We start from the raw sequence: 18,836 nt of genomic DNA, 5'->3' as shown, positions 1-18,836 counted from the left end.
GTTCATTTCTTTTCACTGGGACCATGAGGGGAAGGGCACTAACACAAGTTTCTCGGTGAAAACAGGGAAGGGCTGGGAGCGGGGAAAGCCGCGGAGGAGCCGGTGGGCAGGAGCCACGCCCCCTTCGCCTAGAGGGGCGGGGCTTACGCACGGCAGCGCCAATGGGAAGATACCGATTTGCATACGGCCAGACCGGCGCGGCCGGGCTCGTTTGTCGGCGGCGGCCGCCGATGTGAGCGCGGGGAGGGGCGGACGGGGGTGGCGGGGCCGGGGAACCTTGGAGGGAACAATCTAGGAAAAGAGGGCTTCTCGCCCTCACCTCAGGGCGGGTCGGCCGGGAGTGGAGCCCCGCCGGGGAGGCGTTTCCGGCAGTGATTTCAGCTCTTTTAGAATTTGTCCAGCAGGTTTCCCGCTCTTGCGGGAAGCCGCCACACCCATCGGTGCAATGGCAGAGAGGGGCGGCGAGGCGCAGGCGCGGACGGGGGCGATATCGTTGTCCGCCGGCGCGGCTCCGGAGCCGCGGCTGCCCCGCCGCGCCCCATGGCGGCGTCCGCGCAGCCCGCGGGCCCGGCAGCGCTCAGCGCCGAGCAGGCGAAGGGTGAGCGCGCAAGGGTTGCTCCATTTCATCATCTCCATCCCAGCACCTCCCCACCTCCCGGGCGGCTGAGTGCCCGCGTCCCGCGGCGGTGAGTACGGGGGGGATGATAGATGGCTGAGTGTCCGTGTCTCCGTGTCCTGCAGCGGTGCTGGCGGAGGTGATCAAGGCGTTCGGGGCGCCCGAAAACGCGCAGCGCATGGAGGAGGCTCGGGACAACGCCTGCAACGACATGGGCAAGATGCTGCAGTTCCTGTTGCCTGTGGCCACCCAGATCCAGCAGGACGTGATCAAGGCCTACGGCTTCAGCAGCGATGGTGAAGGTGGGTTGTGCCCCCGCCGGGCGGGGAGCTCTGGGCCCGCCGGGGCAGCGAGGGCCCGCTGCCCACCCCCTCTCCTTGCAGGGGTCCTGAAGTTCGCCCGGCTGATCAAGTCCTACGAGTCGCAGGACCCGGAGATCGCCAGCATGTCGGGCAAGCTCAAGGCCATGTTCCTGCCGCCCATGACGCTGCCGCCGCACGGCACCGGGACTGGCGGAGTTGCCGCTTCCTGAGCCCGCGGAGCATTCCCGCTGCTCCGGCTGGTGCCTTCCTTCCCGAGGTGCAGGTCCTGTCAGCCCTGGGAATGGAGCACTTGAACAAGGGAGATGCTGACCTGGAGGGAATGGGATGCTTTGTGCCCTCTCGTGTGTCCGCTCGTAAATAAAACGTGTGTTGAAAATGCCCGTGTTCTCTGAATGACCATGAGCTCAGCGGTGCTCCCCAGGCACGGGTGCTGCTCCCTGGGGCAGGGGCAGGTACAGGTACAGCAGTGCCAGCCTCATGACACATGTGCTGCTGTTCCAGAAGACCCAGTATGCACTACCTTCTGCAAAAAGGTTTGTGCAGAGCCTTATTGTGAAGCCTTATCAAAGAGACTTTTTTTGTAGTAGGAGGTGCTAGGCCTTAAGAAGGAGCATTTACAAATGAGTTGTTTCAAACATACTAGGTAATGTGTCACTAAGCACATCAAGTGCTGTTAATGCCACTGAGCCTGCTGCCCCCAGCAGAGTCAGTGCTAACTTACTCATGCCTCTAGTGTCTGTGGCTGCCTTTTTTTCTGGCTGAATGTGCAATCCAGCACATTATCTGTAGTGAAAAAGGCAGCAGACAGACGCAGCAGGGAGTGGCAGAGCGTGGGAGGGCTGGGCTTGCCCCATTTGGCTGCAGCCTGGATTAGAACAACATAAACAACATAAAATCGTACCTCACGTTTTTTGGGACTGTAGAGGGATCAATCTCGTGGAATAGCCTCTCTCCAGAGTAACATTTTGTGTTTCCAGTGCGATTCAAATGGAGGGACATCAGGTATGTCTGTTTGTAGCCTCCTGCCCCATGTGCTCATTGCCCTTTGAAGAGTTGAGATCTTTGAGGAGGGTGGCAGAGCCGGGGGTGAAGGAGCCAGCCTGGGAAAGCAGGGAGCTGTGAGCCAGGTGTGAGAGAGCTGCTTCTGTGCCTTTCAGTTACAAACCAGGCAGGAATGTAGCCAGGGAGGGCGTGAGCAGTGGATAGGAGGCAGGAAGAGCAGTAGGTCCCTTCCGTCTCCATCTACCTCTCCTAGCTTGGCCTTGGCCTTCCCCCACCCCTCTGATTATTCATTAACTACAGTCCAGGAAGCACTTTGCAAATGGTGACAATTAAGCCCTCTACTTGAGGCCTGAGGTTTGCCTAACCTGGAGCTACCTTCTTCTCAGTCCGCCTAGGAACAGGCGGAGTTCAGGACTCTGCCTGTGCAGATCAGGTGAGTCGCGGGAGGTGCCGCAGCCCGCAAACACTGCCAGCTGCTGCTCCAGAGCCCTGGCACTCACCGCCATGAGCGTATAGCCCTGCTGGGAGGGTGCGAGTCCACCCCTCCACTACCAAGGTCTTTGATTTCTCTCCCAAATCCATCTCAAGATACTGTCCTGATAATTCCAATCTTGCTTTATTTTTTTTTAGTAGGACCCCCTGGGTTGAGGGCTGTGGTACTTCCTCCACCAGCTTCTGTCAGTCCTCCATCAGTGGGGATCTGAGAGACAACATCCTGATGCCATCCCGTGGGTGAGTGCTATGAATGTTAGTTAGGGCTAGAAAACAAGAATTGTTGATGAGAAAAATAAAAATACTGGCACTAGGAATTAGGCGTAGAAGGAAAAAAACCCCACCTTCTAATAGCCAGAGAACTGGAGCTCCCAGTGTTTTAGATCATTATTGCCGTCACTGTTGCTCCTTCTCAGTTTGATAAGGGGTTTGCAGTTCCTCTGCCACCCCACAGCTAGAGCATCTCTCAGTGTGTTGGGCACAGAGAGAGGTCAGCTGTCTGACCTTTAAAATCCCGGTTATTTCTTGATTTGCTACAGTCTTTCTAGCCCTCTATGGAACAAAAGGACATACAACCTTCTTGGTCAGTTCAAACAGGTGCTCTACTCTGGAGACTGCAGTTGCAGGGTGTCAGGAAATGGGATTCGTTCTAGCATTACTCTGTGGTAAGGATTTGAGCAACCTTGTTGGTGCAGCACTGTCCTGGGGTCCCATAGCCTGACAGAGAGCATCTGGCTTCAGCCAGGCCCAGGAAGAGGGTCCATCTGTCTGTTCCCTAAGCCCAAATGGCCTTTACTCTGCACTAACTACACTGAACTAGAATGTAGTTCTGTGCAGAACAGCAAAACCTTGCTGAAATCATCTCAGGGCTGAGAATTAGAAGTAACGAATGCAATGCTCATTTTTGAAAAGGGCTCCAAATTAGATCCCTCAAGTGCAAGGGAAGCACGGAACAATAAAGTCATCATCTGAGCAAGAGGGTAGACATTATAACAGAGAAAGCAATGAATGTGATACTAAAGAAAGAGCCAGCACTTGCTTTTGTAAAGGCAAATCCTGTCCTGTAAAACTGGATATTTTTGAGGGACCTAGCAAGCTTGTAGATAAGGCAGATCTGGCCAATACAGTTTCCTTGGGTTTAAAGAATTTAACAAGATTTTCTCATCAAAGTCTTTAAATAAAGTTTAAGTCATGGCATCAAAAAAGAAGTTTAAGGTTTTCTTAGGTAAAGAATTAATAGAAAATAGGAAATGGAAGATGGAAATTAACATCCCATTTTTACAGCAAAGGGAAGTCATCAGTGGCCAGATCACAGAGGCCTAACCTGAAATATACGCTCAGTACATTCCCAAGTGACCTGGGAATACAGCTTGGTGAGGTGAGAAAAATGGGTGATGGTAGAAAGTTATTCAGGATAATGGAGTGGGAGCTGACTGTGAATAATTGCAGAAGGACCTTATGATGGTGAACAAGTGGGCAATAGAACAGCAGATGAAATTCCATATAGGCCTATGTAAAACAATGTTCATGCAGAAAAATAATTCAAAATTTACATATAAAATGACTGTGAACTAGTTGTAACCTCTGTGGAGTGAAACTTTTATCATATATATATATATATAAGACCCTGCAGTTGCTGGCTTAATGCTGGTTGTGGTGAACATCAAAAGTCACCACTGTCCATGACTCAGCACCATCTTGAACACCACAGTTCTCTGCCCACCATCACCCTTATCTCCAAAACAAGGAACCAGAGTTGGAGACACCTCGGAGAGGGACAGCAAAGGTGATCAGAGGTGTAGAATAGTTCTGTACAAAGATCACCTTAGTAGCACTGGAGTCTTCAGCCTGGCAAAGAGCTGAGGATGTATACGGATGTTACGGGTCTGTTACCATGAGCAGCTTGGAGCAGGGTGGAGGGAACAGGAATCAGTCACTGATCTTTCTTTCTTTGCGACAACCAAATGTTAATAAAATTGAGGGAGGGAGCAGGTTATAAGCAGGTCAAAGGAGGGGGTGTTTCTGTAGCTGAGCAGTAGAACTCCTTGCCAAAGGATGCTAAATTTGTTAATTTGTTATGGATTTGACTGCTGACTCTACAAATAGCTGCAAATAGAGGCTTAGGGGAAAAGAAACTCTATACATAACCTTTCCCTCTATTATTTAACAACTGTTTTACTGTTTTGACCTCTGGATCAGCCCCCTGATCACAACAGAGCTAGATCAGGTTGCTCAGGGCCTTGCTCAGGTGAGTCCTGAACATCTTCCAGGGTGGAGGTTCCCCAGCCGTTCTGGACACTTGTGGCAAGTGCTGAACTGCCCTTGGGGGGGAGCACGTGTGCAATTTTTCCTGATACCTACTCAGAATTTCCCTTGCTGCAAGTTATGTCTATTGCCTCTTGTCCTTTTGCTGTGTCCCACAAAGGAGAATCTGACTCATCATCTCTAACCCCCCCCCCCCGCCCCTTTTAAATAGTCTCAGACAGCTGCTAAATCCCTCCTTAAGCATCTTTTCTCCAAGATGAATAAACCCAGCTTCTTCCATCTTTGCTGTGCTCCAGGCTCTTTGTGCCTGTGTGTTTGTGGCCTTATGCTGAATTCTCTCTAGTTTCTCAGTGTCTTTTGTTTTTCTTTTTACAGCAGTCCAGATGTGGGTGTCTTTTTTACTTAGCTATTTCATTTTTCTCCTGTAAGTTTGTTCCTGTGCTAGCTGTGGCTCGGCTCCGCAAGGGATTTACAAGATGAGGTTCTAACACCTGTGTTGTACTGAAAGCCAAACAACTCTCTTTACTGAAATCTCTTGACCTGTTAGTTATATTAAGAAAGTATTTTAGTGGCTCAATTATAGTCAGCTGTTCTATGCTGCATCCATTTGGGAGAGCAAACTCAAAGATACCAATCTTCTCTACAGTGATATTTCCCTCCCTTAATGGCAGGAGCTCCTCCCTGGTAGTTTTAAATTAGATGGCTCAGGTCAAAGACACCAAGGCAGCTGTGTGCATCCATTCCTTTCCTGAGCTGCAAGCAACCAGAAGCATAAACTGAGCCTGTAAATTATGTGATACGGGATTTGGTCCACACAAATACTGACGGGCCACGCTGCACTCTGTGGCTTGTCCTGCTGGGGGATACTGAGTTACATTGGGTTTAGTGCTAACTCACCCTTTCTGCTCCGATCTGGGCTCTTTGCTACTTTGTTCTTTCCTTGTTTCCGAGTCCAACTGATTTGCAGTTGCTCAGACAGATTTTCTCCTTCAGTCAGTTCATAAGGTCTGAGGATGCTTAGGTTTTATTTTTCGTCTGCCTTGGCTTCATATTGACCCAACATACTCTGATATTCTTTTGATATCAGGAATTGTCTTTTGAGACTTCTGCCCAGAAGTTCCTCCCATTTCTCTCCTACCTCTACACAATACTTTCCTGTGCCAGTGCTACACTGTCTCTGACTCAGGAGCAGCTTGTACAACTTCATTTAGAAGTTCCCTTGAGCCACAGGTCTCTGTGCCTTTAAAGTCTCCTTTTTTTTTTTTTTTTTAATATTGGTTTTAAATCAGTACAGCCGGATCCCTGCAGCTCATGGCTCATCATGTGTGTGAAACTAGAAGCATTTCAAAGGAAGCTGTTGTAGGTGCCTGGGTTACCTTTCTAGCAATGAAGTTTAGCTTCCCACTCATCTCTCCTGTACTTCCCTTTGTTGTTAGTTTCTGTCTTGACCACAAGTTTTCGTCTAGGTCGTAGTCAGCAGCCTGTTCAGCTTTTTGCAGGATTTCCCAGTCTGGTGGGTACACAGGGAAGTCTACAGCTGCTGGTACTTGAAATGAGCAAGGCTCTTACTGTTCCTGCTGCCCACACAGGGTAGCTAAGATTGCCCCAGGGAAAAGTCAGGCTCCTTCGCCAGCTTGATTGCCCTCAGGTCACTGCTTAGCTCCTAGTCTTTTGTGAGACCTGCAGACCTTGAAACCAGTGCTATGGACAGGTCAGCCATGGGCCATATCTGGAAATAGCTAGGTAACTAGAATGGCTAGTTTTCCTTCTTTCTACCTAGTTATCCAGGTTGTCAGCTTTGGCTGTGCTGCGATCTTAAAGGTTCTCGCCTAAGCTCTCTCGGTGCTGTGTGGGCTCACTGTAGGTAGTAGCTGTTTGTCTTGGTCTCTGCCTGCCTTTCTGGGCAGCTTTAACACCACCTCCTTCCCACGCCATCCCTTTTGAGCTACTGCTGCTTTTGTCAGTGCCATCCAGGTCAGGCTGGTTTCAGGGAGGCATCGCTGTGCTCCGAGCACTAGCCTGGACCTCTAAGTCTGTGGCTCTGGGTTTGCACAGATTCCCCTTTGTGACTGTACAGAGCATGTAGGATATTTGGGACTGCTTGTGTCGCTTACTGGCTTTTTGGGGAAGAAAGGGAATAGAGGACATGCAGAACTAAATTTTCTGAGCGTGGCCAAGGCCCAAGGTGCATGCATAGCATCAGCCCTAGTGTGTAAAAAGACAGGGGCCCAAAAATAATAGGGGGGGTGGGGAAGAAAAAACACAAAAGGAGAAGCAGAAGTGTGTGCAAAGCAGCTTGAGGCTGGGGAGTTGATGGCTCAGAGCGCTTCCTGTTCCTGGAGCCGCGCGTGCCCAGCTGCGCATGGGCTTGCACCTGCTTGTGCCCAAGAGCACTATACAGAGAGCCACAGATCAAGACACCTAACCAGAAAATCGTGGATGGAGAGGGTCTGAATGGAGGGACAGTAGACTCCAGGAGAGATACATGGCCAGCTCCCAGGAGGCACAGGAACAGCTTGGCGTTGGGTGCTCCGGCACAGACCTCCGACTTCCCTTTTCTTGCCAGTACAAACTGATTTTTCCTCTGTGTTTTTTGACTTTCTTTGGTGGCAGCCACTTGGCCCCCTCTTCTTTCACCCTCCACAATGGTGAGGTAAGAGGGTCTGAAAAGTCTGTGTGTGTAAGGAGGGGGACCAGAGAAGTAGGACAAATCAGAATGGGGATCACCTTGGAAGCCATGTCTCTAATGGGAAGCTTCCATAGGCTAGGGGAGGTATCAAGTAAGAAGGGATGCTGATTCTGACTCTCACCTAGGGATGCTGACCAGGGACTGTTTTTCACCCTACAGGTCTCCACAGTAGCGTCTGGCCATTTTTATTCACTTGGTCTTGCTTTTATCTTCTCTGCTAGGTGGTTTCATCGTGACCTGAGTGGGCTGGAAGCTGAAGCCTTACTGAAGGGACGAGGTGTCCATGGGAGCTTTCTAGCCAGACCCAGTCGGAAGAATCAGGGTGATTTTTCTCTTTCAGTCCGGTAGGTAACTTGGACCCCAAGTTCTGTCTTTTCAGTGTTATACACACAGATTGTTGAGATACTTACATGTCCCGTGGCATCATCTTCATCCTGTCTGTATTCCTTTGAGTTCTTTCCAAGCTGAGCTTCCCAGCATCATCTAGACCTTCCTTCAAGTTGCCCCCGGAGCTTCTCTTTCCAGTCCTCTTTCATGGGGATGGTTTGCTCTGGTTCCATGGCAGGAGGTAGTCCAGAACACTTTCTGCCTCTTTTCCAACCACCTCATTGGGCTGCTCTCTGCTTTATTCCATAGGGTTGGTGACCAGGTAACCCACATCCGCATCCAGAATACTGGGGATTTCTATGACCTGTATGGAGGGGAGAAGTTTGCTACCTTGTCAGAACTGGTAGAGTACTACACACAGCAACAGGGCTCACTGCAGGACAAAGATGGAACCATCATCGACTTGCGATACCCACTCAACTGTTCTGACCCCACGACAGAGAGGTATGGGGACAGCAAAGCAGTGTGTGTCTGTGGTGAGACCTCCTCTGTGTTTCATGGCCTTCTTTCTGCCCTGCCTGCATCCCTAGGGCAAGTCCTGCAAAAAGCGTCACCTGCCACCTCTGCATCTGTGGGGGCAGCATCCCTGGGAATAGCTGGCCATACCTTGACCCATCACAGCAGACCTAATAGGGCTCTATTTTTACTTCTGGTTTCCGGTTGCCTTTGCTATTTATACACTGTTCCTAAAAGCAAAGGTTGTGGTCTCAGGTGTGGGTCTGCAGCAATCCATAGAGTCATATGTTATGTGGAAGCCCTCAGTCTTACCCCAAACCTCCTTGGTTACTCTGGGCCTGGGTGACTCACATAGCTGAGAGCAGGGCTATGTTCCCTTGCTATTCCCAGCCTGCTTAGTCTCCTTCCTGTCCTCACTTTGCATGTGTCTCTGACACTAAGTTCCTAAATCAAATCAGGTGGTTTTGCCCTTGCATTTTGCTTTTAGGCTCTTTGGTGCAGCTCGGGGAGCTGTCATGCCCTGCTCAGGGGTGGACAAGTCCTCCTCAGGCAGGTCCTCCTCAGACACGTGGAGGCAGGGAGCAGAGATGCCCTGGGCGAAGCATTAGGGTACTAACCAGCTTGCTCTGGGGTCAGGCTGCAGAGGGGCCAGGTCTGCTGCTGGCTGTCCTCTCCAGTCAAGACCATTGCATTGTGGCCCTGCAGTTTCCTCCCTTCCTCTCTGCGGTTGGAAACTTAACACACAACCCCCCCCCAGGCTCTTACGAAAGCTCTTCTCACTCTCTCCCCAAGTGATTTTCCATCACGTGGCTTTGAAGAGCTGGGCTATGCTGGGGGAAGGGAGCTGGTAATGGGACCCATTAACTCCATCCTACCTGTGTAGGGGAGGCCTGGAGACCTCTCTAATGAGCAGGAGAGATCAGCTGATCCCCGGGTGGCATCTGAGCACATGGTAGCTGAGCAATTCTTTGGAAGGAGGTTCAGGAATTAATGACTGCAGGTCACCAGCTACTTCTTGCAGTGCATAGGGCAAAGATCAACAGCAACTACTTGCCAAGGCTGCTGTATGCCACCTCTTGCTGTTTGAATGGTTCTTAGATGTTGTGTAGAGTAATATGACCAGATCTCTGACCAGATCCAGGGGTGAATGAATGCCCTGACTGCTTATGTTACTGGGGTATGACCTCTTGAACTCCATCTTGGTTCCTGGGAACAGCTTCCTTACAGAGTGAAGTCCACCAGTACTACTCCAGGCCTTCCCTGCTAGCTGCTCCGTGGGCAGCAAACCCGCTCCCACAGCCCTGACACACTGGCTTGGCGTTGGCGGCAGTGGACACAGTGACACAGGGAGTGTGGCTGGTGCTTGTCGAGGTACCTGCAGTGAGAGGAATCAGCAGGGACACTGCAAGTCAGCCTGATGCAACAGCTACCTGCTTTTGAAATGCTGTTCCCCAGGGGAGGTGGCCAAAACAGAGCTGTGGCCTTTAGCTGGCACAGCAGCCACGCTGGAAAGCCCCTTGAACACAGAGCCCAGCACAGGGCTGCAGCTGGGGATGGGGATGTTCCAGGACTGGAGGGGACTGTTTCAACTGGGTTCATCCCTGCTGAAGGAGAAGGGCCCAAGTCCCCTCCCTGAAACCAAGCTGGGAAGGAGTGAAGGGGCCATGGCAGGAGTGCCAGGACTGTGCTGGCACTTGGGCTGTGATGTGTTCAAACTCAGCAAAGGCTCCACTGGAAATTGTGTACCAGGAGGAGTGGGATGATTCAGAACACTTCCCAGTGCCCAGAGCACCTCGGAGCTCTCAACTTTCTGTAATTTGGATCTCTAGCTCCACTTTTCAAGTGGGTATTGTAGAAGCAGGACAGTGCTGCAGTGAATGTGGCCTTCCACATCTCTGCCTGGCAGCTCAGCAATGCCCCCCAGGACTTCTGATGTGGTCCAAAGAGACTGTGGAGCTTGGGACAGACATGAGGAACTAGAGAACCTGTACAGAGACAATCTGGATCGCATCTGGAGTTTCTGCAGGGCCAAGAGCCCAGCAGTAGGAAGAGAGGTTGTCCCATGTCCCAGCCTGCTTCTGACGACCATCACTTTCACCTGCACTGCTCAGTTCAATGAGATCCCACTGGACAGGCACATACCCTCCCAGAGACCTTTGTAAGTGGGCAGGAGCTTGGCAGCAGCTGTGCCATTTGCACCACTCTGTGTCCCTCTGTGCCCTGGGTCCAGTCCTGCAGCAAGGCAGAGGGCACCTTGGTCAGATGGGGATGCTGCTCACCTTGTGCTGGGAGGAGAGAAGGAGCTGCTGAGGACAGGAATGTGCACACAGATCAACAGTGTAAATAGCAGGAGCAGAAAAGGGGCTCAGTCCTGTGGCTAGGCTGATTGCTGCAGTGTGATGTGCCCAGAGAATGGGAATTATTTTTTGATTGAGGAGGTGACCGAGTTTCAGAAAGAGAAGTCACTGGAATGGGTTTTTGATGGATCTGATCTCAACACAACCATCTGGGTGCTGTTAAATCTGATGGGAGATTTTCTGACTCAGTGGGGCATTATTTTTCTTTCCCTGATGTTTGAGTATCCAAAGCACCTTGCAGCAGTAATGCTAGAATCCCAGTAGTGCTGTGAGGTGCTGAAATCCCACTGTGTCCTCTTGTTCCAACATTCTGCTCCCTGGGTCCCTTCTGCCTTCACCTCATCCCTTGCCCTGTCCTCTTCTTGCCAGCTCTCTACTTTCTGTCTCATCTGCTTTCCCCAAGATCCTGCTCCTCCCCTGATTTTTATTCTTTCTCTCATTCCTTCCTTTCCCTCTTCCTTTCTTCCTCTCTCACCCTTTCCCAGTGTTGCTCTCCTTCATTCATCAGCTCAAGGCCATCCACTTACTGCATCTCCACCTCTCTCCTCTTGTTTTAACTAGGTGGTACCATGGGCATCTGTCAGGTCCTGCAGCTGAGTCACTTCTCCAGGCCAAAGCCACCCCTTGGACGTTCTTGGTGCGGGAGAGCCTCAGCAAACCTGGGGATTTTGTCTTGTCTGTCCTCACTGACCAGCCTAAACCTGGGTCTGAGGCTCCACCAGCTGGGGCAACCAGTGCCTCTGGGGCCCGGCTCAAAGTCACGCACATCAAGATCATGTGTGAGGTGAGCAGTCGGAGAGCACGAGGAGGGGAAGAGACCTCTCCTGATCATGTCCTCAAAAGTGTGTGCCCTGTCAGCTTGATTACCACCAGCAGTGTTTCTTAATTTGGATCAAAGTGCTATTCCCTTGTGTCCTTGTGTCCTCGCCCCAGCCTGGGTGAGCATGGGCTGGGTGCTCAGACACAGGAGGAGGTAGGGCTCAGTGTGATTGGGACCTCTGGTACAGGGAGTCTGTGGGAAAAGAGAGAGGAGGATTCATAACCTAATTATGAGTTCATCCAAACAGTTAAAAGTGTTTGGAGCAGGAAGAAGGGGTATCTGCAGGGCCTCCATACTTAGTCTGATGAATGTTACCAACCTGGCTGTCACAAGTTCTCATATTTCTTTCACGTGGGATGAGGAGATTTCAAGGACAAAAAGCAACTGACCTTAAATGAGATTTGAGTGCAATATACCTTCTCTGGGCTTCCATCCTACGAGAGTACAGTCAGTTTGTCATGCTGTGAATTCTGTGTTCTCAGGGCAAACTTGCATTTGATTTGCCTGCCAGAGGAAGTGCTTTTCTAGATGGTGCAGGGTGGTGCCCATGGCTTTGCACTCCAGCATTGCCTTTTCCCTGAGCATTATCAGCTTTGTCTGTAGGACAGGTTAAGAGAGTTGGGGCTGTTCAGCCTGGAGAAGAGAAGGCTCTGGGGAGACCTTACAGCAGCCCTTCCATTACATAAAGGGGAATTGTGAGTAAGCCGGAGAGGGACTTTTTATAAGGGCATGGAGTGATAGGGCAAGGGGGAATGGCTTCAAACTGAGAGAGGGTTTAGATTAGATATTAGGAAGAAATTCTTTACTGTGAGGGTGATGAGACACTGGAACAGGTTGCCCAGAGAAACTGGGGATGCCCCATTCCTGGAAGTGTTGAAGGCCAGGCTGGATGGGGGTTTGAGTAACCTGGTCTAGTGGAAGGTGTCCCTGCCCATGACAGGGGATGGGAGATAGATGACTTTTAAGATGCTTTCCAACCCAAACCATTCCATGATTCTATGAATGTTATGAGCGAGACATTACACATTCTTCCTTGATTTAGAATGGACGCTACACAGTTGGAGGTGCTGAAATGTTTGACAGCTTGGCAGATCTGGTTGAGCACTTCAAGAAGATTGGAATTGAAGAGATGTCTGGCACCTTTGTGTACCTGAAGCAGGTAAACCTAGTTTTCTGGTTTTAGGGATCCTTTAGAGGAACTGACTTGCTGTTTGTCTCTGTGTTCCTTTCCTTCTTTTCTCCACAGCACACAGAGGAGACTGCTCTCCAGCACCATCTCTCTCTCTCTCATGCCAACCCACTGTGTTTTCCCATCCCCAGCCCTACTATGCTACAAGGGTGAATGCTGCTGACATTGAGAATAGAGTGCAGGAACTGAACAAGAAGAGTCTATCTGAGGAGACGTCCAAGGCTGGATTCTGGGAGGAATTTGATGTAAGAAACTGCTGGGGGACATTATTTGTCTTTTTGTGAATTCCCTGTACACCACCTCATTCTCCATCCTCAATTTCTTCCTATACACAGACTTCTCATATGTCTTGTCAATTTATCTCTGAAAGAAGTGTCTGTTTGGAACCTGTTCTCCTGGGGAGTGAATGCCATCTTTAAGTGAACCCAGTGAGGTAGAAATGTGCTTTTTCAGGATTGGGAGAATGAGTCACCAAGACAGCAAGGGCACAGATTTTGGACTTTTCAAGTCTAGGTTTGCTTTTCACTTCTCTACTCCCCCACAAACATGGCCATGTGTCCTCAGAACCACCACATCTCTTCCAAGTGCCCACCTCCCCTGTCATATATTGTGATCTTGCCATGACTATTTTTCTTCTGCTCTCAGAGTTTGCAAAAACAGGAAGCCAAGCACCTGTTTGACCGTCATGAGGGTCAGAGACCTGAAAACAAGAGCAAGAACCGATACAAGAATATCTTGCCCTGTGAGTCTTGCTTCTCCACTATAAAAAAACCCCACCAAATACGTACAGACAGGCAATGAAGAGCTGTCCAAGGCATCACTGACCCAGCCTCAGCCTGCTCTATCCTCCAGAACAGGTTATGAGAATTTCAGAGATGATGAGAGAGGTCACAGCCTTTTCATGTCCTTGAGGGAAGCAGAGAAGGTTGCCTTAGACTCATTAACTTCTGATGGTTCATGATAGGGGCAGAGAGATGGGAAGATGGAGTGAAGTTAGTCTGACTTTAGAGAGGGACAGGTGAAGATAGAGGGCATGCTGCATGCACTGGGAGGCGTGGGCAGTGAAATGAGGTGGCATGGGGCAGTGAAAGAGCTTCTTGTGGCTGCACAGAGTATCTCATTGGACTGTTTATTCTTTTACTGCACCCCAGTTGATCACTCCAGAGTCATCCTCCAAGGAAGGGACCCAAATATACCTGGATCGGACTATATCAATGCCAACTATGTCAAGGTGAGGCTCATGAAAGATGACTGTATGCCCAAGAGTGGGAGAAGGCCTGCCTGCTCCTGCAGCCCTCTTGACCTTTCCCTGTCCACAATCAGAACACCATGATCAGCCCAGATGAGTGCACCAAGACCTACATCGCTAGCCAGGGCTGCCTGGAAGCCACAGTCAATGACTTCTGGCAAATGGTGTGGCAGGAGAACACGCGCATCATCGTGATGACGACACGGGAGGTAGAAAAAGGGCGGGTAAGTAGCAGTCTGTAGGTGTCTTGGAGATGCCCTCTTTTCCCCTTCAACCACTGCTCTGCTTTTTCCCCTCTTTCCTGCCTTCTGCCCATCCTCACCCTGCCCTCTCTGCCCACACAGAACAAATGTGTGCCTTACTGGCCAGAGCTGGGCAGCACAAAGGAGTATGGTCCCTACCTTGTGGAGAATGCTGCGGAGCACGATGCGTTGGAGTACAAACTCCGGCAGCTCTGTCTGTGTCCAAAGGATAATGTGAGTGTGAATGATCAAGGGCTGTCATTGAGCCTATGAGTCTAGGAGCCACTCTATTTCTAAAGCTGGGAACTGTCGGGTGCTGTGGTGATGCTGCTGTTGTATCATTCTTGGGACTGCTGTTCCCACTTGATTTGGGCTGGAATCACACTGGTGGAATCACCAAGAAGTGCGCAGGAGACAGATTCCCTTTGGCTTCAGACCTGCATCTCCATGGGACAGAGGCCAGGGACAGGGCTGGGTTGCAGTTTCATCAATGAGGTGCTTTGTTATTATCAGGGTAAGGCTGTGCGTGAGATCTGGCACTACCAGTACCTGAGCTGGCCTGACCATGGTGTGCCCAGTGAGCCAGGAGGAGTCCTCAGCTTTCTCGACCAGATAAACCAGAAGCAAGAGAGCATCCCAGGTGCAGGGCCTATTCTGGTGCATTGCAGGTTGGTACAGAGGCTGGAGTTTGAAGCATCCTCCATTCCTTATCTAGGGTGAGACATAGAAAGTCTGTCCTGGTGCTTCCAGCCTGTACCCCAGGGCTTGTGACTGAAGCCTATGCCAGTCCTGATATTTGCTTTTTCCTCTTCGATGCCCCCAAACCAAACTCTCTGCTTATTGAATCTGTGACTCTCTTATGTCATTGCTGGACAGCTGCTACAAGAGCTGCATCCTTCCCCAGAAGCAGCTGCATTTTCTTTCAGGAGCTGTTTTGCTCTGACCTCTGCTTGTCCTCTCCTTGCAGTGCTGGGATTGGCCGCACTGGGACTATCATCGTCATTGATATGATAGTGGAAACAATCTCCACCAAGGGTAAGAGGACCCCATCAAAGTGAACTGGCCTACCCAGTAGGGCTATGCCCTTAAGTCCAGCTGCAAAGGGATGAAAACTATTCAGGTATAAGTGGGAGGTTGTGTGTTGGATCTCTGTACCATTGCCACTTACTGTGGCTGTAGCCTTCCCTGAGCTTTGGCTCTTCCTCCAGAGACAGACTTGAAAGATGCTGAGCAGGAGGGAGAGATAGGAGGTCCATATAGGAGTAAAGAATATGGAAGGAGATAGAAACTTCTTGACTGACCTCCCCTGTAACTGCTTTTGGTAGAGAATTGGGAGAGGGGGCAGTGAACATGTCCATAAGCTTTTCTGGTTCTCCTTGCTAGGCCTGGACTGTGACATTGACATCCAGAAGACCATCCAGATGGTGAGGGCTCAGCGATCTGGGATGGTGCAGACAGAGGCCCAGTACAAGTTCATCTACATGGCCATCTGCCAGTTCATAGAGGCAACGAAGAAAAAGCTGGAGATTATCCAGGTGAAAAAGGGGACTCTACTGCCCTGTGAGCCTAGGCTTGCATGGTGTTGTCTTTGAGCCCAAGTGCTCTGTTTCACAGGCTTTAAGCTAACACTGGGACCTACACAGACTACAATGGTGCACGAAGATCCGAGTCCTTATTCCCCTCTTTTGAGACTTTTAAGTTCAGGGGACAACATTAGCAGCTCAAGTACCATCTCCACCAAGTACTGTTTTGTTACAAACTCAATCTAGGACAAGCAAAGGCTTTGCCCTCTCCTTTCTTCGTCTTTCACATTTCAATTCTGCAGTTGCAGGATTTTTTCCTTCTGGCTGATAAGTGGTATCTTTATCTCTCCTTGTAGCCTCTGGCAGCGTCCAGTAGCTGCTGCTGTTTAATATTCTTTAGCTGACATTTGGCACTCTCAGGCAAATTCCAGTGCCTCCTGAGATTTGTTGCTCCACTGTTCCCTCCTGGCTGTGTTTGCGTTCCTGCTGCTCCCCTCTGACAGCAGCAGACAGAATGCACTGAGCCTGGGAACTTCAGCAATCCACCAACCTCCACTGAGGTGCTGGCACAAAGTGTGGTTTAACAGCAAGAACTCTTCCATGGTGCCTCGTGCATCTCCCAAACCACACTCCTCTCAGCCTGTTTTTTCTCTCCTGCAGTCTCGGAAAGGCAAGCCAAACGAGTGTGAGTATGGGAACATCTCCTACCCCCCTGCAGCGAGGAATGCACATGCCAAGGTTTTACGAAAACCCTCCAAGTAAGAGCCCCCCTAAACCAGAGACCCAGCTATGCCTGCCTCTGGCGATAGTCTGCCTGCTGGCTTGGCTGGCTTTTTCCTCTTCCTCACTTTTTCCATTGTTTTTCTCTGGGTCTTACAGGCAAAAAGAGGAGTCAACGGTTTATGAGAACTTGGGGAAAAAGGAGGAGAAGGTGCGGAAACAGCGCTCCTCAGAGAAGAAGCTGAAAGGCTCACTAAAGAAAAAATAATGATGATTGCAGGTAGCCCCATGGCAGTTTTGAACCTGGACTGGACTGGAGTTCACATCCTGACTGGCCTGTTTCACATTCCTTGCTCTTGGACTGGAACTAGGCCTTCCCATTATCTTCCCTGCCAGCTTTCAGTGCCTGGAACCAGACTGCTTTCCAGCTCAGCTCAGCTGACTGACTTTACGGTCCCTTGCCTGTGCAGACGAGCAAAGTCTCTTACTGCCCCCTTGTCATTCATTAGCAGGAAAAAAAATCAGGCCCTTTCTTTCCTATGTTCCCTGAGCACTGGGGCCCAAACTCACCTCTGCTGTGTCAGCTTTTTGAGGAAGAAGGCTTCTTGAGTAAGAGCTGAGGAAGGGCATCACAGGAGCTGCCTCTCTGACTACTGCTGTGAGTTAGTTTAGCCTGTTAGTGTTCTCTGAAGCCTCAGCTTTCCAAGTATGGAGGTTTTGGCCTGTTTCAGCTCAGCTCCTCTGCAATTCAAAGGAAACTTCCTCTTTCCTTAATACCAACCCTCTGCCCTATGATCCTCCTACTCTGATCCTTCAACTGGATGCTGTAAATATACCAGAATTCGATATGATGGCCACATTTTCTTCTTTGTTTGTAAATAAACTTGTATTTGTTTGACTACCGAGTACCAAAAGGTTTTTCCTATAATTTCTTTTTGGCTATGGTTGTACTCCTAATTTCACCTGCAGCCCTGCAAAGACTTACAAGAACTCTAGCTTAGTTTTCATGACTTCCTGCAGCCTTCAGGCTCCTGGACAGAAGCTATGACCAATTATGGAGGCTCCTTGCTGTGAGGCTTTAGTGTTGGTGGCTGTCAGGGACTGACGAACTGTGATGTGGCTTTTGCACCTAAATTTTGCTTGTGGGTTTTCAATTCTTGAACGGACAAAGCCACAGCTGCTCTGACCTAGTGCTGGTTAAGGTGCTACTTGCAGCAGCAGCCTGGACCAAAGGCTTCCAGAGGCCCCTTCCCACTCTGATTCATATAATTCTGTGAATGCCAGAAGGCATTCCTTAGTGCTGGAGCCTATCCTTGGTGGTATTAGAATGGGACTCAGCATGGAACTATTTGGGAGAATGCTGAGAGAGTCTGGATAAAGACACAGCAGGAGTGCAGAGAACCTTTCTGTGGCAGCTGGCTTAGGTGGCAGAGAACATGCTGGGGACTCCTTAATTTAGGGATGTGGGTACTGCTTAGGCTGTGGGCATTTGCTACTCAACGAAAAAGATGGCTCAGGTGTCCTGGACCTGTCTAGAGCTGATGGCAGGAAGAACTCTGTCCCACTCAGGGAAAAGTCTAAGCTAGGTCACAAAGGGACCTATGATCCATACCAAGAACACTTGGAAACGTGGGCCTGAGAATTTTGTCTAGTCTGAGCTATGTGTCGGCCCTGTGTGGGAGGAAAACTGCACCATCAGTCACTATCAGCTGTCTGACACAGGACCATATGGAACATTTTACTTTGAAAGTCCAGCTGTGATTGTCCTGTGTTTTGGAGTGGGGATTTTAGGACCAGGTTCTCTCCTCTCAGTTTAGAGCACAAATCCAAACTGGGGAAAGAGTAGAAAAGAGAAGGAATGGGACAAACCTTAACTCTGTTCCACACTGTTTGTAATACAGTGGCAATTGCCACTGTGTGTGCAAGGTGACTGCCTGGGAGCTGGCAAGGTGAAGCAGCTGCCAGCCTGTACAAACCAGCTGGAAGCAGGCACTGCATCCTTGTAACCCTGTCACCTGCCTGAGGACATACCCACACTCTGCACTTGGCAGGAAGGAGGCAGGGATCCCTCAGCAAGGCAGTGGCAGTAGGGTGATTTAGGCAACTTAGGCAAAGTCTCCTGCTTTGATCTGGTGCCAACAGAGCCAAGGCAAGGTTGGACAGTGTACAAGGGAGGGAACAAACTTTGTGGATGCTGCAGTGATTTCAAGCATGCTAACACAAGGAATAGCATCCCCCAAGCCAATACTGCACAGCACAGGTTCAGCAATAACATACTTCCAAGATGAAAGAACTCATCCTGGTAGAAAAAGCAACTTCATCCTATGCCTAGGCAACAGGCAAACTTACAAGGGACAGATCGCAGCCCCAGGGAATGCTGTCCTGCACATGCTAGGAGACATTCTGCCCCTCCTCAGCTGCAAGCCTCAAGCAAGCAAAGGCAGAAACAGTGCCAGAGCATTTTTGAGTTCAGCAGCTGGTGCTGGAGCATGTGGCTGAGAAAGCT

The 18,836-nt window shown here is 50.2% G+C and overlaps 2 protein-coding genes and 1 non-coding gene across 5 annotated transcripts; all 3 read left to right on the top strand.

Annotated features, from left to right (window-relative positions):
- Nucleotides 1-137: 137 nt before the first annotated feature.
- C2H12orf57 (chromosome 2 C12orf57 homolog) lies at nucleotides 138-1,317 on the top strand. 2 transcript variants are annotated; one of them, XM_032678630.1, is made up of 3 exons: nucleotides 138-232; nucleotides 742-918; nucleotides 1,000-1,317. In XM_032678630.1, exons 2-3 carry the CDS (start codon nucleotides 795-797, stop codon nucleotides 1,146-1,148), a joined length of 273 nt encoding a protein of 90 aa, XP_032534521.1. In that variant the 5' UTR covers nucleotides 138-232; nucleotides 742-794; the 3' UTR covers nucleotides 1,149-1,317. The 2 variants fall into 2 exon arrangements, with proteins under 2 accessions (XP_032534521.1, XP_032534520.1); XM_032678629.1 differs by lacking the exon at nucleotides 138-232 and adding an exon at nucleotides 362-598.
- On the top strand, nucleotides 370-430 carry LOC116783529. The gene has a single exon (XR_004355727.1). It is a non-coding gene; the product is annotated as a U7 small nuclear RNA (small nuclear RNA).
- Nucleotides 1,318-1,396: 79 nt separating the features above from the next.
- On the top strand, nucleotides 1,397-17,244 carry PTPN6 (protein tyrosine phosphatase non-receptor type 6). Of its 2 annotated transcripts, XM_032678626.1 has the most exons (16): nucleotides 1,397-1,472; nucleotides 2,572-2,673; nucleotides 7,609-7,731; nucleotides 8,024-8,218; nucleotides 11,149-11,371; nucleotides 12,450-12,566; nucleotides 12,728-12,841; nucleotides 13,242-13,338; nucleotides 13,748-13,827; nucleotides 13,920-14,069; nucleotides 14,190-14,321; nucleotides 14,601-14,755; nucleotides 15,055-15,122; nucleotides 15,471-15,622; nucleotides 16,271-16,368; nucleotides 16,490-17,244. In XM_032678626.1, exons 1-16 carry the CDS (start codon nucleotides 1,417-1,419, stop codon nucleotides 16,596-16,598), a joined length of 1,971 nt encoding a protein of 656 aa, XP_032534517.1. In that variant the 5' UTR covers nucleotides 1,397-1,416; the 3' UTR covers nucleotides 16,599-17,244. The 2 variants fall into 2 exon arrangements, with proteins under 2 accessions (XP_032534517.1, XP_032534518.1); XM_032678627.1 differs by lacking the exons at nucleotides 1,397-1,472; nucleotides 2,572-2,673 and adding an exon at nucleotides 7,005-7,351.
- The last annotated feature ends 1,592 nt before the right edge of the window (nucleotides 17,245-18,836 follow it).

The sequence above is a fragment of the Chiroxiphia lanceolata genome, chromosome 2 (genome assembly GCF_009829145.1).
Source record: "Chiroxiphia lanceolata isolate bChiLan1 chromosome 2, bChiLan1.pri, whole genome shotgun sequence".
In the NCBI taxonomy this organism is placed as follows: Eukaryota; Metazoa; Chordata; class Aves; order Passeriformes; family Pipridae; genus Chiroxiphia; species Chiroxiphia lanceolata.
The sequence above is the reverse complement of the archived record's forward strand: the minus strand, read 5'-3'. Positions and strand labels throughout refer to the sequence as shown.